Here is a 27,468-nt window from a genome sequence, read left to right on the forward strand (position 1 = left end):
TCATGTATAGAAAGCTATTTTAAGTAATGTTTTGAGTCTTCAAAACTTTTTACTCTGAATTTTCCCCTCAGGCATATATGTTAGACTCATAATAGCTGAGGTACCAGGATTTGCAGGTGAAAGTTTGAAATTGGTAGGAACAATCCTAGAAATGCTCTAAAATAGTCTTTTTCCACAAAAAAACACAAAAAACAAACTTTGATATATGAGAGAGATGCTTTACTGGTCTCCTTTCTGATTGCATCGATACATCAATCATGACTCAGCCACTCATAAGCAATGGGGTCCACTCAAATCATTATGAGAAAATACAGCACCACACCTTCCTATACTATACATGCAGAATGCATTTTATATTTTGTGTGCTTAGACATATTATAAAAAGATAAAATATGATAAATTTCTGTAGTGCCCTCAATGTATTTCACTGAAAGGATTACACAGCCTATTGGGTGGGGGTGCTCGGGTGGGGAAAACATTATATAGTGACAAATGATGGAAAAGGAGCTAGAGTTCTAATAAAAAGCGAAATCCTGCTTCAGTTTACACTTTGAATAACACTGTTGTAAGTATTTGGGCTTCTTGTGGTATAAGTTCATCAGGATTTGGCACAAACTTTTTCGAACTCAAGGTGGCAGCAAACACCATCAAAGCTCTCTTTCAAAAAATTCTGGAACAATATTCTGCAATATTAATAGACGGCAACAATAGGACAACAATGCTGTGGGCCGGGCAGCTTTAGAATAGCTTTTCTGAGAAGCCTGCAGGACTATATTGAGGTTACTTGTTATTAACCGAAATCTAATTGGCTGTCTGCTTGCACTGGATTTGATATACTGCCTGGATTTGATATACACAGAAACTTCCAGATTGGTGGTTGAGAAAACAAATTTACAGCTAAGGAAACATTTTCAGTTTAAGTCTAAAGTAGCAGCTTTGTTTAGGTTAGCTTTAAGTATCAGAACAGACTAATCAGTTTGTTGAAATCCCTTTGATTTCTGTTCAGTCTGAAGTTCTTAAAGACATAAGAACATAAGAATGAACATACTGGGTCAGACCAGTGCTCCATCTTGCCTAGTATCCTGTCTTCTGACAGTGCCAGATGCCTCAGAGGGAATGAACAGACCAGACCAATTATCAAGTGATCCATCCCTTGTTGTCGAGTCCCAGCTTCTGGCACAGACACTTGAGATTCTGTTGCCAGCTACATAATTTTCTTTTTTCTGATCTCAGTAAATGAAAGGAAAAACCTTAGCCAAAAGATTTGTCATCTGTAGTGGGACAAAACTACTGTGTACTTTAAGTGTAAGCAGTAAAACCTAGTGAATTTGTGAATTTTACAGGGAGCAATTGTAAAGATTGTAAAATGAGTGATAAGGGTGCCTGAGTTACCTATAAGAATGTGAATAACTGCATGATATATAGGTTATGTTCTGGATCTGACGTTCTTGAGCATTGATGAAATGTAAGTTTTCTAATGACAGCATAATCCACTAGAAAAACAAAAAAGGAAGTCTCATGGATTACTGTTACTCACTACCATTCACTTAAAAAAAATTGTGTGATGTCACAGGTGTTGGTTATAAGAGTAAATAAATCTGTGTCCTTTTAACAAGTATTCTGTGCCACTGAATTAAACTGCTGGAGTGGTGCTCTAAAGAAGCAGCACTGGCATTGAAGAACAGACAGTCCTGAAAGTGTGAGATGGTTATGGGGAGAGGAAGGAGTAATGAGAGGGAGTCAACCAGCATTGTAAGCGTGCAGCAGCAGCGATAGAACAGCCTGCGTAGCACATGGATTCAGTGCTCAGAACTAGGTATTATATAAAATAAAACATTAAAACAATACTCTGGAGACAATACTTTCACCAGTTTGTTGAAAAAACAAAACAAAAAACTGTGAAAAAAACAAATCCCATCATGTGGAACCATCTTGACCTCTTGTAGGTCATCAGCAGGATTGGTACCCATGTGTTTTAAATACACAGTACAGACTTCTACCACTTAAACCAGTGGTAAATAGTATCAGTGTTATGCTCTCACTTTTTCTGTAGACTAGCCAGTAGAGAGGGACATGGCATAAACTTTCTAGTAGCTTACACAAGTATTTGCTAGACAGCAGAGGAATGTTAAGAATCTGTTCCTGGCTCTGTTTCTGATGATACAGCCAAGAGCACAGTTTTGGTACATCCCATCCATTTTGCCACACTGCCTTTCAGAATGGATTTGCCATGTTACAGAGAGATTCTATTTCCAGGTCTGCCATAAATGACACTGTACAGTCTGTTACCTTATTTATAAAATGGTTGAATGTTAGTCTCCTGTTTCCTAAGGCAGGAGTGTGAGGCATTGCTCAATAATAAGAATTGTAAAGTGCACAGTATTAACACCAATTAGTAGAAAGTGGTGGACTAGGACTTCAAGTTAGCTCTCAACCCAATTCACCTTCCCCTAAGTGGTTGATGGGTCCCCTCTATACCCTCTATCTAGAGCTCTAGCTCTGTGACAACTATGTAGGAGAGTTGGTGAGGATTGAGAGAAATCCTCAGTCATGTGCGAAGCTCCAAGGGTCTGCACCATACTTAGTTAAGATACAATATTCTGAGATTTTTAGCAGCAGCCTTCTAACAAGTATTACTGTGCAAGTGCAAATGGCAGTTTTCAGATTTATAAATTGGCCAAATCTGGATATTCTTAGGGGCAAGGTATCTCTCTAACTCCAGATATCCCTTAGTCAAATTTCTTTTCCCAAGCATGCAGGAACTAGAGAGCTTTAACAAACAAACAAAACAAAACAAAAACAAAAGTTGAAAATTTTAACATTGGCAAAACTACCTATTTTTCAATAGCCTTTTTCTTGGAAATTATGAAATGACTTTGAAACCTAATAAAAAAATCCTGGGACAAAAGAGACAAAAACAATCATGGAAAATTTCATCCTGAATAATTCAGCTAAGCAAATAATATCAAGCTGATAATGAAAAGTGTTAGACAAGCTTTAACTATAGCCACTATTATCATCTCTGCCTATAATAAACGAATTTGGGAAGTCACCCCTTACACCATGTGCATTTAGAACATCACAGCTCATGTTTGTTTTTAACTATGTTACATATATAAGGATATTACAATATTAGAGATTTGATCAATCTGTGTAAGGAAAATCTTAGCACTCAGACCTGTCTCTTCCCACCACTCTTCCTCTCCCTTAATCCCACAAAAGCAAATAAGTATGTGATTAGAATGTTTAATGGATAACCACCAATTATTCTCTTGGGTGTTTAATAGTACAGTAGTGTAGGATTTTTCCAAAAGACAACTCCAAAATGTGGTTTTCTTTTCATACTCAAAATGATATTATCAATAATGTGACACAACTATTACCAATAGTAATATGACTTATATTGTCATCTGCTCTGTGTGACATTTTTGATATTGTATATGGCTTAATGCAGTGGTCCCCAACCTTTTTGGCTGGCGGGCGCCAGCCGAAGGACCACTGCGGCGGTGGAGCACCCGCCGAAATGCTGCTGAATTTCGGCAGCTTTTCAGCGGCGACACCTCTCGATGACGTCGCTTGACATCGACGAGCGACGTCATCGAGAGGCATCCCTGCCGAAATTCGGGAACGACGCCTCTCGATGACATCACTTGTCGGCGACACGCGTCATCATCGAGAGGCGTCCCTGCCAAAATGCTGCTGCAGCATTTTGGCGGGTGCTCTCCTGGGGGCCAGAACGCGGGCGCATTAAGATGCCCCCGCGGGCGCCATGGCACCCATGGGCACCGCATTGGGGACCCCTGGCTTAATGTATCCTGTTATCAAAGTCTGACATTTGCCTCTTGGTACTCGGTTGTTACAATATGGTTCATTAGTTACACAAACTCAGTGCATTAGGTACCATTGTGTGCAGACAATGAAGAGGAAAATCTGATTCCATTGGGTCTTTGCTGCAAATACATCATGCAGCTTTGTAGGTGAGAATTGCCACAGGAGGCTTCCTGCTTATGCAACAGGCAAGTCTTAGAGAGTAACTATTGAATAATGATTTTTAAAAGATGCTCTCCATTGGCCAAAGTTATTGCTCCTCTCTCTTGCTCCTGTGCTGTTTTGACTGTGATGTGTGTGTCAGTTAGCTGCTAATCTCCACCCAAGAGGTGGCTGCATTTTATTAGTCATGAATGTGTAATGCTATAATGTACTTCAGGATCTTTTGAGACTGACGGGCATTATAAACATGTGTCATGTGTCACTTTTTCTTTGATTGTTTTGCTCTATTTTTATGGGTTGTTTCTTAGTGGTTTTTTTTTTCTTTTGTAGGATGAACATATTAAAAATTTCCTTTAAAAGGAAAAAAATTTTTATACAGCAACGGCAAAAACATGTAAGTAGTTCGATGTTTTTTGTTTTCCCATTTCATTTATCAAATTTGTAATCAGTATTCTGTAAATTCTTTTGACTTGTTCTGAAAGGAACCTGTGTAGTAATTTTAGCCTTAAATTTCAGTGGGAGAAAAAGCAGGCTTTACAGATGCCCTCTGTCCTTACTGCCTTGCTCTATTTGGCTCTCCCCATTGAGTTTCCCCTTTCCTTCCTCCACTGCCTCTGGCTGCCATGTGCTGTCACCTTTTCTCCAGAGTCCCCTTTGTCCCCATTCTTATCCCCACCTCCTCAAGTTTAATTGTTTCCAGCTTCCCCCCGCCCCCGTACCTGTTAGAGAGCTTATTCCTTCACTTTCTCACTTCCCTGGTCCTCCTCGCATGAACAGAGAGCAGCAATACCTGAAATCCAAAAGTGCAAACAATTCGATGTTTATTGGGGTGAACTTCCAGCAGACTTAAATCCAAGTTCCTTTTTCCTTATTTTCAAATCCCAACTTACTTCCTGTTTGCCCCTAATTTATATAATAATATTCACAGCTATACCTTAACCAATCATTCTACTAAAATTTACCTAACCAATCCTAACATATTGTAACATGATTAGCTAACCAATTATATCCCACCGCCTTAATTAGTTTACACCCAGCAAAATTAATTATACAGCAGACAAACAATCACAGAACCAGACAGCAACCATGCAAATAAACATACAAAACAATACAGAAGTGAGGATTTCACAACTACATCTATAAAGACATAAGGGTTTCCCAGCTGTGTCTATTGATAAGCGAGTTCTTACCAGACAGAAAACTATCAAACTAAATTTCCTTTTACATCTTTGAGGCGTTTTCCTTTCTCTGGAGGTGATAGATCGGATCACCTTCCTAACAGCCCCAGATTGCCTTATTTCAGTATGACTAAACAGAGCCTCAGACTGTCACGGTGAGAGAAGGCCCTTACACAGATTCTTTCTTTTATACCTCTATAACTAGTTAAATAATAAACAAATTCTTAAAGTACAGGCCTTTACAGACAGGCTTGAATATCTATATCCTAACAATACCCAAAATTACCTTCTTCATTTCACTGTTTTTTGGAGGTGTGGGGTATCGGGGGGGACTACAGAGGAGATCTTCCATTCACCCACATTCAGCTGCCTTAAACTTTCCATCAGATTACCAGAGTCTTGCTGCCCTTTTCTCAGATACTCCACCTGCTGGCCAGCTGCCTGCAGAATCTGCTCTAATGGTTAGTCTACCCAACAGCTCAGAGGGGTAATTTCCAGCTTGGGTAGACATACACACACTAGCTGTGCTCAAGCTAGTATGCTAAAAATAGCAACGTGGCTGTGGTGGCACAAGTGGTGGCTTGGGCTAGTCATCTAAATACAGTCTCTTCTGACTGCCTAGGTACATACTCAGGCGACTAGTCCTATCCACTACTTGTCTGTGTTGCCAGAGCCACACTACTATCTGTAGCATGCTAGCCCCAGCATATATGTCTACCAAGCTGGGAGTATACCCTACGTGTAGATGAGCCACTCTATAGCTGAGTGTCTCTGGAGGGGGGCATGGAGGGAGGAGACAGCACTGCAGGACGCACAATGTTGGGCACTGCTGCCTTCCATTCTCCCAGATACCTTCTCTTCTCCATGGGACTCAAAGTTGAAAAATGATAAGGGATGCATTATGGGGAAAAAACGGCAACTGAAAGATCTGGGTATAAAGCAGATAATGAGTGCCTTCCGTAATTCAGTAATTATACAATAGTGTTTAAGCTGGCAAAATTGGATGGTATACATGGAGATAGTTAAAATAATTGAAGTCAGAATACATTGCTCACTACAAGATTTCTTTATAAGGTATTTTTCTTGTAAACCAGTGGTAGTATGAGCTCATATTGTGGCAAAAAAAACCAGTACTGCAGCTGATAATAGATTCTAATTATTCTGATCTAACTGTTTCCTCTAAGTCAATGGAGAAACTAGTCAATCTTTTTTTTGGAGAGGCGGGGTGGGTGGGGGGGCAGGTGGGAAGCTAATTAGTTAGACTATAACATGATAAAATATGGACACCTATGCTTGGTAATGTGTAGTCTGAATACTTTTGAAGATATTTGCATGTATGGATTCTGTTTTAGTGAAAAATAAACAAGCATTTTTTTAACTAAGGCTGTACATTTTCCCATGTCATAATTATAGTTACATTTGGGAGTGTCCTCCACCTGCACCCAAATTATTAAAGGAGACAGATATGGACATCATCTTGTAATTTCTGTCAAGTATCAGAGGGGTAGCCGTGTTAGTCTGGTTCTGTAGAAGCAGCAAAGAATCCTGTGGCACCTTATAGACTAACAGACGTTTTGCAGCATGAGCTTTCGTGGGTGAATACCCACTTCTTTGGATGCAAGCATTCACCCACGAAAGCTCATGCTGCAAAATGTCTGTTAGTCTATAAGGTGCCACAGGATTCTTTGCTGCTTGTAATTTCTGTAATCTTAATCCTGGTCAAATATAAAGTGAAATTACAGCTGTTATCCTGGAAAAGTTGTCTCAGGCTCATTATTAAGTGAAAAATCTTCAGGGGCTCTCAAACACCCTTCTCTTTGGGGAAACAAATAGGGGAAAAAACTGGTTATTTAATGTAGTATTCTGTCCGACTTTGGGCTGTTTAGAAAGAGGGATGGCTGCAGTGTTTAAAAAAAAAAAGACAAGGTTGAATAATGCATTCATCAAGGTTGAATAATGCATTCATGTATGGCTGAGTGACCCCAGGTAGGTCCCTGCAGAATGGCAGAACAGCAGGTAGTACAAGGAAGGAACCTTTCTCATGCCCAGAGGAGATGGTGTTCTCCTTATTTTTAAATTGGACGGTGCTGGTGGTGGAGATCTTATACAGAGTGTCAGAGGCTATGGGGAGGCATTCTGTGCTTGTAAGGCCTCTAATAAAGAAATGTGGATATGGTGTGCCTCTGCATACCAAGTGGGACCCATAAGTGTGGTTGGCACACCACTTCAGGGGGTGCACAGGGCTCCCAAATGTGGCTGCTTTATTTTTGGGAGAAGGAGAGGGGAGAGTCAAAGCCTACCAAAGATGAATGTCCAATAATATAAAAACAATTTCTACTAATTAATTTCTACTAATTCTATAGTTGCTACTAATATATTATTTGCAAATATTTATCAATGGTTTATGCAAATAAATTTCAACTTGTGGTTGGTTGCCAGCTGTTCACTTATTCACTCTGAAATATTTGTGGTGAGTGATAGGTCACAAAGTATTATTTCTGTTCCCTGATTGGATGACTGAAATTCCAAATAATGAACAACGGATGCTCTGTTAACTTATGAATATTCTTGTTTGCATATGAATACTACCATACATATGAATAGCAGCAATTCCCAAAATAGTCATGTGAACAAAATCCCCTTTGTGTTAATGTTTACAAACAGCGAATAATAAAAGAAATGAATGTGGTCAAACAGCAACCAGTTGGCACTTGAACAAATGCATTTTTTAATATTTAATCAGCTCTAGAAGTGGATATCACTTTAAACATTTTTGTTCGCTACATAAGAGTTCTTTACTACTGTCAAAAAAGTTAGTTTACACATTCAAGAGAGCTGCATCAACTTTGAAAAGGGCAGTGTTCTCAAAGTTCATTCTGTTGAGAAGCTGCTTATCTTGTTGAAAAATGACAGTCTGAAAGCTGTGATTTATAACTATCCACATCTCTTAAGTCATCATTTCCTTGTGTTTCATAACAATACACAATGATCAAAGTAATCCAAATGGCATCACACTTAAAGAACCACAAGACCTTAAGGAAAATAGGACCAGCTGTGTAACCTTTGTCTTCCTTGCTTTATATGACAAAGCAAACCAGGTGCACTGTTAAGTCTCCTCTCCAGATGTATTCATCGTTGTCAAATATATATGTAGGTCACAAGTGAAGGGGGATATAAAGCAGCCAATTCTGCATCTCAGTGATATGGATTGGTCTCCTGCTAATCTGTCTCTTAATGAGCGGGTATGCTTACCTTGAAAACCCTGTCTTTTCCAATGGAGGTGGGACAGTTAGGCTGCCATTTGCCTTCTCCAGAATTTCAGGCGTCTCAGGTGGGCTTTGAGGGGAGGTGGCTGAGTATATTTTAGTCTTCGGATTTATCAACCCTCCATTTCAGAGTTCAGAAGCAAAGGGTTAAATAAGACTGAGAGGAAAGACAGGAGATTGGGAGGAGGAGGAAAGACCAAGGTGGATGGGGAAAGCACAACAAGGAGTAGATTCCACAAACCACCTAAGGCTTAATGAGTAAGGTTTCTTTATGGATCATGATGTTGCTACAACGTCTCAGGCTTTTGTATGCCATTGCAATATTTAGATGGATGGTATTTCTTGAAAATCCGGAGAAGGTGCTCAAAGGCCATGAACAAGTGCTCATTTAAGACAGTTTTATGCACTTCAAGCCTATTAATTCATGACTCATCTTAATCCCAAATCCTCCTCCTTTTTCCTTTTCAATACTTTCTCTTCTTACGCTTTGTGTGTGTCTTCCCATGCCAGCTGTTCTGGAGAAACAGCTACTCATCAGTTCTTTCCTCCTCACTCTTTGCTGATCAGTTGTTCAGCAGGGAATATCTAACACTGCTGATTCTATTGAAGAACTGATCAGAGGATGGGGAAGGAATTGATTAATCATATAATGACCATGGGCGGCGAGTCCTCTGGGCCTGTGGTTCCTGTGCACCAGGAATATTTCCAAGGCTCGGCTCCAGCAATGTTTGGGGCCGGATCTCTCCCTCGGCCCCGCCCCTCCGCCCTCCCCGAGCCATTTAAAACAGTCCGGGACTCCCACTCACCACTGGTAGTGCAGCACAGCAGAGCTGAGCGACTCCACGTGGCTGCCAGCCCCTCCCTGCAACCCCTGGGCGGGGTGGGTCTGTGTCCCGCCCCAAGTGCCCCTGCAGCCAGTGGGAAGCTGCGAGGGTAGGGCCTGGTGGTAGCAGCACATGGAGACTCCCGGCCTGCCCAGGAGCTCTAGATAAGCGCTGCACCCCCCCACCCAGAGCCTGCACTCCTCCTTCGCCCCCAATTTCCCTCCCAGAGCCTGCACCACCTCCCTCTGCACCACCTCCCATCCCCAAGCTGCCTCCAAGAGCCTGCACCCCCATCCCCAGCCTGCACCCAAACTCAGTCCCAGCGCCTGCACCCCCAGCCCCTGTCCCAGCCCAGAACCTGCACACAGCACCCAAACTCCCTCCCAGAGCCTGCACCAAACTCCCTCCCAGAGCCCGCACCCCTCAGCCCCCCTCTCAAGCCCAGAGCCTGCACCCCCAGCCCAGAGCCAGCACCCAAACTCTGTCCCAGAGTCTGCACCCCTTACCTTCTCCTGCACCCCCACCCTTTGCCCAAGCCCAGAGCCTGCACCCCCGCCCGGAGCCTACACCCAAACTCCATCTCAGAGCCTGCACCTCCTGCAGCCCCAGAGCCTGTACCCAGCACCCAAACTCCTTTCCAGAGCCTGTACCCCAGACCGCTCTCCCTCACCCAAAGTCACTCCCCAAGCCCAACCTCTCACCCGTCCTGCACCCCAATCCCCTGTCCCAGCCCATGGCCTGCACCCCAGATCACCTCTCCCCATCCAAACTCCCTCTCAGAGCCTTAGGCAGGTGTGGATGGAGTTTGGGGCATGGGGTTTGTGGGGGCGGGTTCTAGGCACCACCAAAATTTCTACAAACCTGCCACCCCTGATAGTAACTGATGCTACTAAAGCCCAACTATGATATTTGGGTTTAGTTGAAGGTGTAAGATGTAAGCCTGGGAGTAGAAGCCATGCTTGCTTACTAGTAAAAATTTTAAATGCTTCAAAAAAGTGAAAAGTTTTTATCAAACTTGTTTGTTGCTTACTGAACACTAGCCAGTGTAGCTATATTTTTACGTACATTAAAATTTCACTAATTTGCTATTCTGTAAACACATCTGCAAATCTTCTCTAATTGTTAGAGGCATCACTTGATTAATCAGATTACTGACTGCTGGGTTTGTGTAGGTTTTGGAATTACAGGGTACTCCCCATTAACTCCTGGGAGCCCACAGTTACTTTCATTGCCCCAGCACTCAGTCCACAAACCTCTCTAATTGACACTACAGACCTCACAAATTGTGAACTATTGAAATCCAAGGGTGCTAGAGGCTGATCATGCAAAGGGATCATAAACATAGACCCCCTACATCCACTGTAGTTCCTTTGACTTAGTAAGATTCTGCATGGGTTTAATGGTCAGTGACTGTGGATCCCTTTGAAAGATTATGCTCTTGGTGAGCAAAAAGTCTTTTTTTCCATTAAACATTTTTTTCATTCATTAATAATTTTTAAAAAGTTGACTGGATCATCCTCAAGCCTTCCAAAATGAGAGAAGAGCGAGCATCTGAATTTTTTCAGCACACAAAGGGAGCTTTTCAAAGTTATCAGTGACTGCAACTGGGGACTACAAATGTTTTCTCTTGTCCAGCAAAAATTAAAGTAGGAAATACTAGGTAAATTTCATCCCTTGCCTTTAAACCATGCATTTTTAGCATAAAGTTAAACTGAAATGTTCAAGTTAACAAATTCTTGTGGCTAAAAATTAGTATTACAGCTGGACAAAATTGTTTGCAACTTTTCTCTGCATTGGTCTTCTTTTGAACAAGTATGTCAATTTACTCATTTTTAACCAATATTGCAGGTGAGCCATCAGCAGGATGCTAAGAAATGCCAGTTGCTATTAAATCTTTTGTTACTATATGCTTAGCAAAAAATTCCCTCCAAACTTCACAACACTTACATTTAAAAGTGTAACCACTCTAATAGAAATATCCATGATCACCAAATACTGATTTAGTTCCAGTATGATTGACCAATGTTTAAAAACAAGTACATTATTCTTTTCTTGTACAAACAGATCCATATTAAATGTTTTAAAATATATTTGAGGAAAGATGCATGTTAGACTGACTGAGAAACAGATTACCATTTAAAATGTCCACATACAAAGTGCCAAATCCTGCTCACCTTTCTCATGGAGATGTCCTAATAGGTTTGCATAAGTATGGTTTGTTATGAGTAAAGTGATCAGATTTAATTAGAGTGATTAAAGTATGTGGTATTTAACAAGTAGTAGTTGTGAAATGTTGTCTCTCTGAATGTGTTTTAGCTGGTAGGGGACGTTTTAATAATTAGGATCTACCCCAGTTATGAACTCAATTGTTCGAAAGTGGGTGAAAGGTGCCAATAAAATGTCAGAATAATTTATAACAATAAATGCTGATAGAAGAAGGTGCAAAAGGGAAATAAAAAGATTAGATTAGTCCACACAAAAGTGTCTATTGATACCGCCCAAGGAGTGTGTAAAGATTGTGACTGTAAACAAAAGATAGAATTGGAAATTAATGGACCAAAACTGGTGTGTGGGAAATTAGGCCTAATTTGTGGATAAAATAATGGAGCTTTTCCAGCCATCACCCCTTTTGGAGGTCCTTAAAAGAGACTTGGGGGGGAAATCATGACACTAGGTGGGATGGGTGACCTGGAAGAGTGAGCTTTACCATCATGACTTCCACCCCTACCATCTGCTGGGACCGAGGGATCCACCATGAAACTCTTGGTCCTTTATTGTCCTGATTACAAAAGGCATTGTGACCAGACTGGATCAAAGTGAGGGAACTAAAGACATCTTCTACCAGCCTTGGCTGAGTCCTAACAGCACCTGGAATGTGAGATTTGAGTTCCTGCTGTCACTCTCTCCATTGTGTATGCTTTTCCTTCCCCCGCCTCTTTTCTCTCTCTCTCTCTCTCTCTTTTTGCCTTGCGTTTAATAAGAGTATGGCTTAGCCAGCCAAGACTGCATCTTTTGCAGAACTGCCAAGAACCTGTGATCAGAGAGGCGGCTAAAAGCAACATGTTAAACCGCCTGAAGCTGGCGTAAGATTGCTAGGTTTCAAAGTGGCTGATAAAACTGTGTGTTGTGCCTATGTTTCTCTGGAAGCAAGGTTGCAAGTAAGAGGCAGCACCAGAGAAAACTGCATTTTCTGTCTTTGGTATTCTTTTTTTATCCCTTTCTCTGTGTGTTGGTTTTATTTTGCCTTCGGAAAAGCAGCATCAAGCTTCAACAACAACAGCATCTCCAGCCCGTCTCAATTATTTCTCTATGTATTTTTAATAAAAAATTTAAACGATTTTTAGTGGTGGATTGTTGCCATGGCACTAAGCAGACCAAGGTCTCTGTACACAAAACCTTGAACCTTGTTAACTGTTTAGTTTTGTGCAATGACAGGGTTATGTTAGCACCTCTGACTCTCTGGACCTATTTATTTCATTGAAATTAACGCAACAGTGATATGGTGGTGATAGCCTTGTTTACAGTGGTCAGTACCATGGTCAGTGCTGTAAACTTCTGTAGTACATTTTTTGGGAAGTCTCTCTATATCTTAAGTAGATGCTATCACAATTAATTTAAGAACTGCTTTGAATTCTGATTTGGGTTATTTCTAAACACATCTTCTGCTAGAATGTACTCCACATTGAATTTTTGTTTTTCCCTAAACAATGTAGTCATATAAAACTCAAGTAAAAGATTTTTTGTCTTTAGTTTTGGAAGGATCATTGTATGAAGATCTGATATCTTAACTGACATCTGAGCAGTCCGATAACTTAAGCAGATTCCACAGTTTTGTCAATGATATTTAAATTTATAAAGTGTGGTCAGAAAAGTGATTGTAATACATCTTTGACATTTCAGATTGGTTTTCCATCAATGAGTGTTTTTACCACTTGAATTTTATGTTATTCTGTTGATTCTTTGCACTTACTGATGACTTATCAGTTTAAAATTACTTTTAGTTGCAAAGTGCCTGTTAGCTTTACTTGATTTTTAAATCTTTCTCTTAATATTGTCAGTCTGCATATTCTATACTGATACATAATGTGTTTTATTATTACAGAATGAATCCAGAGAACATATAGTTGCCTTCAACATGCTAAATTACAGAGCATGCAAAAATCTATGGAAATCTTGTGTAGAGCATCACACGTTTTTTCAGACAAAGTCGTCACTACCTCATGAAAGAAAGATATTGTCCCATTATTGGACCTTTGGTTCTAGAAACCCAACAAAGTGAGTATAGTGTTTAAAGACGTGACTTTCTATTTAATTTAAAAATTCATTTTCAAGTCTTGTACACACTTTCTACACAAAGTTGAAAACTCAGGACTGTAGTTCATGAGTTGAATCCTGTTTCCAGTACTATCATATATTTGGTATGTAAATAACTGAACCGCACTCTGTGTGTTTCCCCAACTGTAAAATAAAGAGAAACTTAATTCCTCACAGGACACTTCTTGCAGTTTTGTTGTTTGCAGAGCATTTTGAGATCTTCAGGTACAAACAGGCATAGAATTGTAGTATGGTATCCTTATTGTGGAACCTTATTTTATAGAAATATTTCATGACATTAAATTAAAAAGGAAAAAAAAAAGTTCTTTGTTTGGATTTAAACCTGGTTCACCAGTATGATTTGAAACCCACATAGTTCAACCTTGTACAAAGGTATAAGAGAACCAGAAAGTAAAAGTGACATGAAACTAATGACAACATATTTTTGCAAAGCGGACTTGTCTGTTTTCCTTTTCTAAGTTAAGAGAAATGAGCAGTTTTAAAGATGAAAAATTTACATTTATTTTTAATAATCTCAGGTTATATTAATAGAGGTAAGGAAGCTTTTTTGCAATATTGTTATTTTTAACATTCATAAGAAAAAAAAGTAGAAAAATACACTAACGAAGCCTGCATAATTCAAAATTGGTTTGAGTTTAAACCTGAAATCTGTGTCATGCTCTACAATAAATAATGCTCTCCATTAAATGGATGGTATTTTCAAAAATATATTTTCAATTAATCTTTTATAATACAGTAGGATTTACCCTAATACTTGGATGCTATTACCAAAGGAATTAGTGTTTTCAAATTATTAGGAAATAAGTATAGCTGGAAGAGATTGGGGGGGGGGGGCAATGCAATGCAGAACATATTTAAGCATTTGGAACTTTGGTGGGTCAGAAGCCCCTGCAACACAAGCTCTTCTAAATTCAGTATCACTATGTAAAGATGCGAAGTTTCAACTCCCTGTAGTAAGTGAGCAGCAAGACCTGCTGGCTGCTAATTTTCAGAAGAAATGAATGAAAGTCTATTTTTCCAGTCTTCTGGAATCTCTCCAGTCTCCCATAATTTTCCAAAGATAATAGCTAGAGGCTCAGATACCTCCTCTATTAGCTCCTTGAGTATTCTAGGATGCATTTCATCAGGCCCTGGTGACTTGCAGGCATCTAACTTTTCTAAGTGATTTTTAACTTGTTCTTTTTTTATTTTTTCTTCTAAACCTACCCCCTTCCCATTAGTATTCATTATGTTAGGTATTCCTTCAGACTTCTCGGTGAAGACCAAAACAAATAAGTCATTAAGCATCTCTGTCATTTCCAAGCTTCCTGTTACTGTTTGTCCCGCCTCACTGAGCAGTGAGGCCTACCCTGTCCTTGGTCTTCCTCTTGCTTCTAATGTATTCATAAAAAGTCTTCTTGTTTCTCTTTATTCCTGTAGCTAGTTTGAGCTCATTTTGTGCCTTTGCCTTTCTAATCTTGCCCCTGAATTCCTGTGTTGTTTGCCTATATTCATCCTTTGTAATTTGTTCTAGTTTCCATTTTTTTGTATGACTCTTTTTTATTCTTCAGATCATGCAAGATCTCATGTTTAAGCCAAGCTGGTCTTTTGCCACATTTTCTATCTTTCCTACCCAGCGGAATAGCTTGCTTTTGGGCCCTTAATAGTGTCCCTTTGAAAAACTGCCAACTCTCCTCAGTTGTTTTTCCCCTCAGTCTTAATTCCCATGGGACCTTACCTATCAGCTCTCTGAGCTTACCAAAATCCGCCTTTCTGAAATCCATTGTCTCTATTTTGCTGTACTCCCTTCTACCCTTCCTTAGAATTGTGAACTCTATGATTTCATGATCACTTTCACCCAAGCTGCCTTCCACTTTCAAATTCTCAGCAAGTTCCTCCCTATTTGTTAAAATCAAATCTAGAATAGCTTCCTGCCCCCGGCCCCCAGTAGCTTTTTCAGCCTTCTCAAATAAAAAGTTGTCTGCAATGCAGTCCAAGAACTTATTGGATAGTCTGTGCGCTGCTCTGTTATTTTCCCAACATATATCTGGATAGTTGAAGTCCCCCATCACCACCAAATCTTGGGCTTTGGATGATTTTGTTAGTTGTTTAAAAAAGCCTCATCCACCTCTTCCAGCTGGTTAGGTGGCCTGTAGTAGACTCCTAGCAGGACATCACCCTTGTTTTTTACCCCTTTTAGCCTAACCCAGAGACTCTCAACACTTCCGTCTCCTCTGTCCATTTCCATCTCAGTCCAAGTGTGTACATTTTTAATATATAAGGCAACACCTCCTTCCTTTTTCCCCATCTATCCTTCCTGAGCAATCTGTACCCATCCATACCAACATTCCAATCATGTGTATTATACCATCAAGTTTCGGTGATGCCAACAGTGTCAGTTGTATTTATTTACTAGCACTTCCAGTTCTTCTTGCTTATTACCCATACTTCCCGCATTTGTATATAGACATCTAAGATACTGATTTGATCTTGCCTCCCAGTTTTGCCCTGACCCTCCTTTCTCTCTGCCATTATAGCCCATGCTCCCTCCTATTTCCGACCCATCTCCCAGGTTTCCATGCTCCACTTACCTGTGGGCTTTGCTCGTCTGTCCATTTGCTCACCTTTCATATGGTATTGTAAATCATACCATATGAAAGAGTTGTGTTCCGTGGTTCTTATTTGCAGGTACAGTTTAAGCATCAGTATGTGAAAATGTACTTTTTGTCTGTCTTTCTAATGGGATTAATAATGCCTCCATGGCACTTGTAGAACATAAGTATTAAGGCTACAAATTGAGCTTCTCAAGAATGTATTTGATGAAGGGACAAATCCTTCTTCCTTACGCAATAGGAGTCTTGTAATGAAAAGCATAAAAGGATGATGCACTTTAGTGATACACTTGTATAAATATAATCTTCACCCTTTCTAAATTGGTACTATAAATACTGATAGTTATATCATGTAAATCTGTGCTGTTTATTTAGTAGTTACAGGGCGGGCAGCTCTCCCCCCCGCTCACCCAGTGTAAAACTATGTAATTTGGTAGCCAGTAGAATAAAAACATCACAAATTAGGCTGTCTGGGATTGTATTCGTAGAAGATACTCAAACAAATATATAAATTTATTTGAAAGTAACTTCACATTTTAAGCTTATCTAGATTAAGGAGGGATTTTTGTAGACAGTTTAAAAAACAGTTTAAAACAAAAAAAATATTAAACCAAATCTTTCAAATCTTCCTAGTTTGCACAGTTATACCTGTTCTGAGAAAAGAAGCATATGATCTAGTTGCTGACATATTGCATCTAACTGCAAAAACCTTTTCTTTAGAATTTTTTATTAAAGGGTAAAAGACTTTTTTTTTTTTAAATTGATATACCCATCTTCTGCTGCAATTGCTAGAGAGGTGTAAAGTCAAGTAAACTTAGAGGAAAATCCAAGTATTGAGGGTACTCAGAGGACTTTTAGTCTCTTTTGGAGAACTCATGATCAAAGTCAATTTAGGAGAAAAAAATGAAAAATCTAGAAAACATTTTCTCAGCATTGGTTATAAAGTGTTTTTAAATCTGAGATATTTGTCATTTATTAGATACTAAGGCCGTCAATTCATCACAGTTAACTCACACCATTAAAAAAATGAATCATGATTAAAAAATTAATTGTGATTACTCAGTTTTAATCGCACTGTTAAACAGTAGAATACAAATTGAAATGTATTAACTATGTTTAGATGTTTTTCTACATTTTCAAATGTATTGATTTAAATTACAACACAGAATACCAATTGTACAGTGCTCACTTTATATTATTTTTATTACAAATATTTGCACTGTAAAAATGATAAACAAAAGACACAGTATTTTTCAGTTCACCTCATACAAGTACCATAATGCAATCTCTTTATCGTGAAAGTGCAACTTACAAATGTAGATTTTTTTTGTTACATTAACTGCACTCTAAAACAAAACAATGTAAAACTTTAGAACCTACAAGTCCAATCAGTCCTACTTCTTGTTCAGCAAGTCACTCAGACAAATAATTTGATAAAATGCAAAGAAGGTACCAATGTGAGGTTTCTAAAAGATAGCTTCAGCACTTGACCCAAGGTTTAAAAATCAGAAGTGCCTTCCAAAATCTGAGAGGGATGAGGTGTGGAGAATACTTTCAGAAGTCTTAAAAGAGCAACACTCTGATGCGGAACTACAGAACCCGAACCATCAAAAAAGAAAATCAACTTCTCCTACTGGCTTCTAACTCAGATGATGAAAGTGAACATGCATCGGTCCTCACTGCTTTGGATTGGTATCAAGCAGAACCTGTCATCAGCATGGATGCATGCATGTCCTCTGGAATGGTGGTTGAAGATGAAGGAGCATATGAATCTTCAACACATCTGGCACATAAATATCTTGTAATGCTCGCTACAACAGTGCCATGCAAACATCTGTTCTCACTTTCAGGTGGCATTGTGAACAAGAAGTGGTCAGCATTATCTTGTGCAAATGTAAACAAACATATGTCTGAGTGACTGGCTGAACAAGAAGTAGGACTGATTGGATTTGTAGGTTCTAAAGTTTTACATTTTTTTATTTTTGAATGCAGGTTTTTTTTGTACATAATTCTACATTAATAAGTTCAACTTTAATGATAGAGATTGCATTACAGTACTTGTATGAGGTGAAAGGTGCAATGGTCTCAAGTTGCAGTGCGGGAGGGCTAGGTTGGCTATTAGAAAGATCTATTTCACTAGGAGTGTGGTGAAGCACTGGAATGGGTTACAGAATCTCCATCCGTAGAGGTTTTTAACCCCAGCTTGACAAAGCCCTGGCTGTGATGATTTAATTGGGGTTGGTCCTGCTTTGAGCATGGGGTTGGACTAGATGACTTCCTGAAGTCTCTTCCAACCCTAATCTTCTATGATTCTTTTATTTTTACAGCACAAATATTTGTAATAAAAAATAAATATAAAGTGAGCATTGTACGCTTTGTATTCTGTGTTGTAACTGAAATCAATATATTTGAAAATGTAGAAAACATCAAAAAATATTTAAATAAATGGTATTCTAATATAGTGTAACAGTGTGATTAATCATGATTAATTTTTTTAATCACTTGACAGCCCTGTTAGATACTGTACCAAACGCTTTTCATTAGGAAGTTTGAGGTGCCTTTCTTAAAAGTTGGAGGATTTTGACAGTCAGCCCTCCCTCCATCTTTTTCCTGACACTGCATGTGTAAGTTTAAAATATTTTCCACTTCTCCTGGATGCTGTTGGCAGTCTTGTGCGGTCTTCATGTGATGGGTTCTATACTTCAACAAAGCACACTCATTAAAAGCCTTATTATAAATTTTAAGCAAGCTACCTTCTCCTTTTCAAGAGTGGTAAACACTCCGTGGCTCCAGTTTCCATCAATACATTGAATATGAAAAAAAAACACTAGAGATTTCTGCCATCTGTTTAAGTAATTAAAATTATTTTGTCAGCTTTAAAGGACTTTATTAAATTATCTTATTCCAGTTAAATGTAAGATTATTTGTTTTCTGCCCAAAGAATGAACTGTTGCCAATCACATGGCCTTTGTCTAAGATAATAGACTAGCTCCTGGAACTCTTATCATTCTGGGATTTGAGCCAGAGCAATTACAGTACACATGGCTTCAGTTTCAGTAACAAGGTGAGCACATAAACTTTAAAAAATGGATAATAGCCATGGGTTCTAAGGGAGATTAGCCCCATTCTAGCAAATGAGCATGGTTCTAAAACAAAAAAAAAATGCCAAACAAACACACACCCTCAATATCCCCCATTCCTCCATTTTCATACAGGTCTTCAAATCAAACAGGATGATGGAATATCTTAACTTGATAGATATCTTTTTTGAGATTCAGATTGGATGTTTTTCTAAAAGATCTGCTCTAGGAATTATTTTGGGGAAGTTCTATGCCTAGAACTAAAAGCACCCAATAGATAAACTTAAAGTATTTAACTACCATGTGTCCTGGAGAGCAAAACTCATGGAAAACTAAACATAATTGTTTTATTAGAATGAGGGAGAATTGTTTATATCCAACAATCCACTGCATACCTAGATAGTATTGTGTGCTAGAAAACCATATGCGTCAGGCTTCATAGCTTTGCAAAGGTATGAATCTTAACCCATGCCATGCAAGTTCTGTCCAGCACAGAGCCAGAGGGTAGATTCTCAGCTGATATAAACTATCACAGCAGGAAAAGAGAGCTGCTTCCATACTTAAAATTATTTCCCTCTGTCCTTTTGTTATGTATCACAAATTGTCCCTGAAGAGGAAAAATAAAATATTTTTTTGCAATATGACCTCCTGAATTTTACAAGAAAGAAATGGTAAAATGGTCAGAAAAAGGAAGGAAAACACCTAAATAATGTATAGAGTTCAGGAAATGTACTGCAGAAATCTAAGGATCTTACTGCGGGAATTTAGATTTAGTGTGATCTGGACAACTGCTGTAAAAGCAGTGCTGTTCTGAGTGACCAGTTAGAGTTTTAAGGTAGAAGAGCTCATAAATCACAAAATCTATGAATCCATCCTATGTGTTGTTGGAATGCTGGGAATCGCTGCTTTTTAATGTTATAACATTTATCTGCTATGATCATTTGAGAAAATGGACCTTATATTTTGTGATCCTTCGTTTGAGCACTACTTATTTTTGGAATGGTTCCAGATCCCAGACCTCACATCACTGTTACCTCCTCCACTCCACCTACAGTTTTCATGAGAAGTGTAGGACTTTCTCCATGACTCACTCTTTAATGCAGATATCTTAGCAGTTGTTACCAAAGAAATTTAAAAAATTAGCAACCTGTCTCCTGCTACTCTCTCTGCTTGCTGCTGTTGACTTAATAAGCACCCTCAGTGGAGCATGGCATTTTTTTCTGGAACTAGGATAAAAATAAAAAATGAGTTGTGTAGCTAACCATTAGCTAACATAACATTAAATAAAAAAGCACATAAACAAGACTGTCCTATAATTCTCCATAATACTCACTCCCCCCACCCCCAACCAAATTACTGGGTGTTAAAGCTGATTGTGCCATTATTGCTTAAATAAGCATATGAAAACTTACTCCTTCTAATAGTTACACTAATTGGTGTGTATAAGTTCCATAGAATAACATTTGAATAAATATATTTAAGAATGAGGTTCTTAATTATGTATATCTGCATTTCCCTAGTCTGCCAGTCTTTATACATACAGCTTCCAATCACTTAAATGAGAATTACATGTAAATAAGTGCTGCAGAACCAGATCTTAAATGAAGAAAAAATCTAAAGTTTTTGAGAGAGTTTAGGCAATGATGAAATAAAATAATGACAGCATTAAAATTATTTGTCAATAATTGCATCTATTAACTAGATTGGAATTAAGATTTCCAAAACAAAGGAAGAGATAAATTTCTATCAATCCAATGTAATAAAAAAGAAAACAATTTGGACATGGATTAATGAACCTTGCTGAAATGAAAATGATTATTTTTCTTCTTTTGGGAGTTTTGAAGCATTTCCTTTCAATTGTTGAAACTACAAAAGGCTTAATTGGTACTTATGAAAAAAATTTGCATAAATGTAACTGATTTTAGTATTCTATGTAAAACAGTTATCTAAAGCGTATTTTTATTTCCTTTCAGGTCTGTAAACAGCCACTATTGCAGAAAAGTCATAGGTGGGATGGTTTGGAACCCAACTTTGAGGAGATCTTTATCGGTTGAACATCTAGAGACCAAAAGCCTGCCTTCTCGGTCTCCTCCTGTTACCCCTACTTGGTAAACAAAGTTTCAGCCTTACAAAAACTAAAGGCAAATTAATCAATTTCTTTGTACATTTACAAAACAGGCCATAGTATATCATTTAATATAGTCTGTATATATTTTTTTAAAAGTCTAAGTTATTTTAAAACAAGTAATCTACCAAGGAAGTTGATCATTATATCATATTTCAGGGAAAAATCAATCAGTTCATTTCTTTGTCAAAGCATATTTGATTTACAGGTTTCGGTTTATTTGTTGAACTTTGTACATTGTATGGTCACAAGATTTTCAGAAATACTTAATGATCATTAATATCATTCTGGAGTGTATTAACAGCAGTGTTGTATGTAAAATGCAGGAGGTCATTATCATCCTCTGTTCTGCACTGGTGAGGCCTCAGATGGAGTACTGTGTCTAATTCTGGGTGCTACACTTTAGGAAAGATATGGACAGCTTGAGAGAGTCCAGAGGAGAGCAGCAAAAATGAAAAAAAAAAGTTTTAGAAAATCTTATGTCTGTGGAAAGACTAAAAAACTGGGCATGTTTAGTTTTGAGAAAAGAATACTGAAGGGGTGACATAACAGTCTTAAAATATGTCATGGGTTGTTTCTAAAAAGGAAAATAATCAATCCTTCTCCATGAACGATGAAGGTAGAAGTAGTAGCAGTGGGTTTAATCTGCGGGAAGGGAGATTTAGGGTAGATATTATGAAAAACTATCTAACTATTAGGATAGTTAAGCACTCAAATAGGCCTCCAAGGGAGGTCGTGAAATCCCCATTATTGGAGGTTCTGAAGAAGAGATTAGACAAACACCTGTCATGGATGGTCCAGCTTTACTTTGTCCTGTCTTAGCACGGGATGCTAGACTTAATGACATCTCAAGGTCCCTTCCAGCCCTATACGTCTGTCATTTCAACCAATTTTTCTGTCACTGAAGTAAAACTTACTGTGTCCTGTAATTTAGATTTCAGGGCATGCATTGCAATAGAATGGAATTAGTCACTTTTGAAAGAGCTTTACGAAGGATTCTGTCTCAACCAACTTGTGTTCATATGTTTCCTGTAAGGAGGAGTCCTAGACTACGTCATGAGATTCGCAAACCACGACACTCATCTGTAGACAACCTTACAAATGAGATTGCCTATATTACAGAAACAGAGGATGTTTTTTATACGTATAAGGGTTCTCCAGCATCAAAGGACAGTGATTCAGAGTTCTCCCAGAACCGCAGTCCACTGAGGAGGTAAGGATCTCTGTAAACAGCAAGTCAATTGTTTTGACTTCAGATCTTACAACATCTTTAATAGATCAACAGTATTACACTGAATTAAACTAATTTTGTATTTAAGTCTCTCAGAATTAAAGATTATGCAAAAAATGGGGACACCATAATATTTCATATATAAAGCGACAGGTATTTCAAAATATAGCTAAAATGAGAGTGTTCTCAGTAACTTGGAAAATTGGAGAAGATAATAAACTTACCAGCCATTGCCTGCCTTAGGCACTGGCCAGAGAAAAGATCTAGAAAAATACATTTTCTAACTTGAAATGCAGTTTCTTTCTCTGTGATGCTAAGTAAGATGGCTTCTGGTGAGCAGGATTACTCCTGATCATATGCGCCATGTCACTTGGAGCATTGAGGCTTCCAATCTTAAATGCAGTATATTCTCAGTTTTAAAACACAGGGCAAGAATTTCTTTGCCAACAAAGTTTGAGCCTAACCCTTGTCAGGTCCTGTCAGTGATTGTTGACCTCAAACCCGGGCCCATGGATTCCCCAGGCAGTGCTGAGCCTGTGGCCACCACCCAGCAGGTCACCTGAACCAGAAGAGAAGGGGGCTTGTGAAGCTCTACCTCACAAAGGGCCTACCCATGAAGCTCCTGACTGGGGGAGATGTCCAGTCCCACCCATTGACTGTGACAGAGTACTTAAACCAGAAAGAGGCACAGGAAGTTGTCTGAGTAATTAAATGAATCTCTGACTGGCTGCTGCTATGGATCCTGCTAACTTGCCTGATTCCTGAGCCCTGCCTTTTTGTTACTGCCCTCCTAATCCCAGACCCGCCCTGTCTGTCCTGGTACTTGCTGACCCCCGATCTCTGCTTCTACACTGTACTCTGATGCTGACTGCAGATTCAACCCCTAGCTTGGCTTCTGGTACTGGCTCTGGCTCTCGGCTTGGCTCTTGACTCTGGTTCTAATTCCTGACTCTAACTATTAGGTTTGACCGCCCATGCCCCAGTCCCTACAGGTTCACAGATAAAATTTAGACTGGAACCAAAGTGGACATGCAGTGCTTTTGCTGTTCTTAGTGCCCTGTTTCCCACAGTTTTCAAAACTAAGCCCCATTCAGGAAAATGAGACCAATATTCTCCCTCATAACTTGGCAATATGATAGTAAAGGTCTGCACATCTTAATTTATATATCTTTTGAGCCATATTGGGTGTTCACCATATACTTTGAGAAATCGTGTTAAGAAGGTGTTAAAAACACATATCACTGTAATTATCATATACAGGTTTACTTTAAGTCAACCAAATCATGTAGTTCTAGTTGTAAACCCTGGGATTTATGTATGCTGTCTCTCTTTTTGAAGATGGCAGAATTTTTACCATAAGGTCACAAAAATGGTTACCTGTAAAATAGGAAAAAACATAAAATGTAAGGCGTTACTTGCTTAGAATGTATGACCATATACATTTGACTAAGAACACTACCTGCTTGCCAATCTCACTCACAGAAGTGGGACTGAATACCAGCGAATTAAGTTGAATATTGGCTGTGCATGCAATAAGCATCATAGTACATACAAATATGCAATGTCACTTTTTTGGTGTAAATAATCATAAATAGGAAGCCTTGTCCTCCCACAGTAAAAGTGTAAAAAAGAAGTGACAGACAAATTATGCCCTTTCAGCAGTCTTTCATATCTAAGTTCCTTTAAAAAGAGTTTCTGAGAACATTTAGTAATTCAGGAAATCTTCATATGAGATCATGATTTTAACCTGAGCAATATATATCTAGTGTCTTTTGATTTTTGTTTTTACATTAATATGCAGGTGTGGTCATGCTGCTAATATTAATTGCATGTCTTCAAATAAAGATACACTCGCTTTAAAGTTATGCTTTCTGACCACTCCACATTACAACAGTAATTTGTTTTTGGCCTTTTTTAATTGTAGAGGTTGGGAAGTGATTAGCAGCTGAGTAAAAGGGATTATGGAGAAGGGGTAAGATAGTTAATGGGACCAGAGGTGGCAGTACCTGAGCTGACAGAGGAGAGATGGAGAGTGGAAGGAGAAGTGATGGAGGAGAACTGGGCAAGTGCAGCAGAAGACTGACAGTAGATTAATAGGTGATTGGAAGTAGCCGCTCTGTGACAGAAGCGTACAATTGCCAGCAGGATGGGTTATGTCTTGATAGGTCTCTTCTCCGTTTTGCCTGTTGCTGTTTTTCTCTGCTCATTTTGCTTTTTTTACTCCAGTATTGTCTCTTCCCTTCCTCTTTACTTCTTTTGTACTGGCTGGTCGTCTTGGTAAATGCTATGAGAACAATTTATTTTTGTGGTATTTCTCACACACTGAGAACAGAGTTCCAAGTTTCACTGAGAATACCACAATTTTTTTTTAAATATGACTTTTGCTGATGAATGGAGCAGAACACCAAATTGAGGTTGTATCCTAGCAATTTTGTTTTGATTCTGATAAACGTGCAGGGTAAGAACATCACCATTAGTTCACAAAATCAGATGTGTGTAAGTTTATACACATCTCCAGCATTTCCTGGGTGTCGTACAGATATATTTAAACTATGGTCCCAGGAGGCCCAACAGAGAGTGCAGATTCTTCGATTTGAACGGAATTATACCATGTGTACGTAGGGGTGAAAACAATGAGCTATTGACAGAGAGAACGAATATGTCTGATAGCTTTTGTGAAATGAATGGTCATGGATTTGTTTTCCCATCTATTAACATTTGAGGTGGATAGTATAGTAACCATAAGGATACTACCTCTCCATAATTAAGATTGTAACCAGTTTATTGTAGCTGACTACCCCCCCATAAACTCTGACATCCCAGCCTCTCCCCCGCCGCCCCCTCCCACGCACACAAAGGTATCAAACCTCTGGCAAAATGAGGGAAAGTTTGAGGCTGCTGAACATAGGGAAGAGGAAGATCCTCTCGTGCTATCTCTTCCCCATCTAGAAATACAAAAAAACCAACTTTGAACATAGTTTTGGTCTGAACATTGCCAGATTTACTCTGAAAGCAACATAGTGTTTCTGTAAGGTTTGGAGGAAATTCATCATATAGTTTGAGTTTCGTATAATATAGAAAATAAATTTACCTAATTTATAAAATAAACCCTGATTTAGGGTTGCCAGGTGTCCGGATTTCGACCGGAACGCCCAGTCGAAAAGGGACCCTGGCGGCACTGGTCAGCACCACTCACCAGGCAATTAAAAGTCTGGCCGGCGGTGCAGAGGGGCTAAGGCAGGCTCTGCACAGCTCCCGGAAGCTAATGGCATGTCCCCCCTCTGGCTCCTACACATAGGGACAGCCAGGGGTCTCTGCACACTGCCCCTTCCCCAAGCACTGGTTCCGCAGCTCCCATTGGCCAGGAACCACAGTCAATGGAAGAAGTGGAGGCAGCGCCTGCGGACGGGGCAGTGCACAGAGCTGCCTGGCCACACCTCCATGGAGGAGCCGGAGGGAAGGACATGCGGCTGCTTGAGATAAGCTCTGCCCAGAGCCTGTACCCCTGATCCCCGTGCCCCTGTCTCAGCCCTGATCCCCCTCCTGCCCTCTGAACTCCTTGATCCCAGCCTGGAGCCCCGTACTGTGCCCCAAACTCCTCATACCCAGCCCTGCCCCAGCCCTGATCCACACCCCACCCTCCAAACCCCTTGATCCCAGCACGGGATCAAGGGGTTTGGTCCCAGCCCAGAGCAACCTCCTACACCCAAAATCCCTCATCCCCAGCCCCATCCCGGAGCCCTCACCCGCACACACACACCCCAATCCTCTGCCTCAGCCCAGAGCCCCCTCCTGCACACTGAATCCCTCAGCCACAGCCCAGAGCCCTTTCCTGCACCCCAAATCCTTCATCCTCAGCCCTCCAACCCCCTGTCCCAGCTTGGAGCCCACACCCCCAGTCCAGAGCTCGTACCCCTTCCCACACCCCAACCCCCTGCCTCAGCCTGGAGCCCCCCTCCTGCACCTCAAACCCTTTATTCCTAGCCCCATCACAGCCAGAGCCCTCACACCCTCCCTCATCCCAATCCACTGCCTCAGCCTGGAGCCCCACTCCTCATTTTTAGCCCCACCCTGCACCCCAACCCTTTGAGCCAGCCTGGTGAAAATGAGCGACTGAGTGAGGTGGGGAGAGCAAGCGACAGAGGGAGGGGGGATGGAATGAGCAGAGGCAGGGCCTTAGAGAAGAGGTGGGGCCTTGAAGGAGGGGAGGGGCAAGCGTGTTCGGTTTTCTGCGAGTAGGAAGTTGGCAACCCTACTTAATTTGAAAGTTTGACTTTTGCCCGATATTTTCTCTCTAATTCAAAACAGGCCTGTTACTGTCCTTTTAAATTACCATATAGTTAGATCTCCTTGAAAATTTGAGTGCCAGTTCTGTTTGTTTAAATAAAAATGTTATAACTAATACAAATTATTAATTACTTTTATATAGAACTGTTTTGAAACCTACTCTCTTGATGCTCCTGTGTATATTTTGGTATTAAATGGCAGATATTGTGTGCATGTGTGTGAGCAAACAGATTGCCCTCTTAATGGTTACAGGTTTTAAAGTTCATAGAGTTAGGGTGGCAGCTAAGTCTTTCCTTTTGCTCCTTTAGCTTTATTTCTAATCCTTGGTTTGCTGGTGTGTGGTTTATTGTGGCGGACCTCTTCAGGGTAAGGTTTATTTTGATCCCTTTGTAACAACAGAAAGAAAAGAGAGAGAAAAAGTACTCTCCATGCTTTCACACATGAAGATGAATTGACAGGTAACACATGTTCTGATAATATTGAAACAGATACTCTTGTGAGGATTTTCAGATTGAGATGTAAAAATCACCATTTTTTCGATAGATGTTCATGACCAAGTCT

General features: G+C 39.7%; 1 protein-coding gene across 3 annotated transcripts in view; it reads left to right on the plus strand.

The window, feature by feature from the left end:
• Positions 1-27,468, plus strand: part of PTPN3 (protein tyrosine phosphatase non-receptor type 3) — a 339,148-nt gene that overhangs the window by 208,756 nt on the left and 102,924 nt on the right. For all 3 annotated transcript variants that reach the window (XM_045007229.1, XM_045007230.1, XM_045007231.1), the window contains exons 11-14: positions 4,321-4,384; positions 13,361-13,533; positions 21,238-21,372; positions 22,426-22,602. In XM_045007229.1, the coding sequence (XP_044863164.1) occupies positions 4,321-4,384; positions 13,361-13,533; positions 21,238-21,372; positions 22,426-22,602 (549 nt within the window). The remainder of the gene's footprint in view (positions 1-4,320; positions 4,385-13,360; positions 13,534-21,237; positions 21,373-22,425; positions 22,603-27,468) is intronic.

This window comes from Mauremys mutica, chromosome 2 (genome assembly GCF_020497125.1).
Source record: "Mauremys mutica isolate MM-2020 ecotype Southern chromosome 2, ASM2049712v1, whole genome shotgun sequence".
Lineage (NCBI taxonomy): Eukaryota > Metazoa > Chordata > Testudines > Geoemydidae > Mauremys > Mauremys mutica.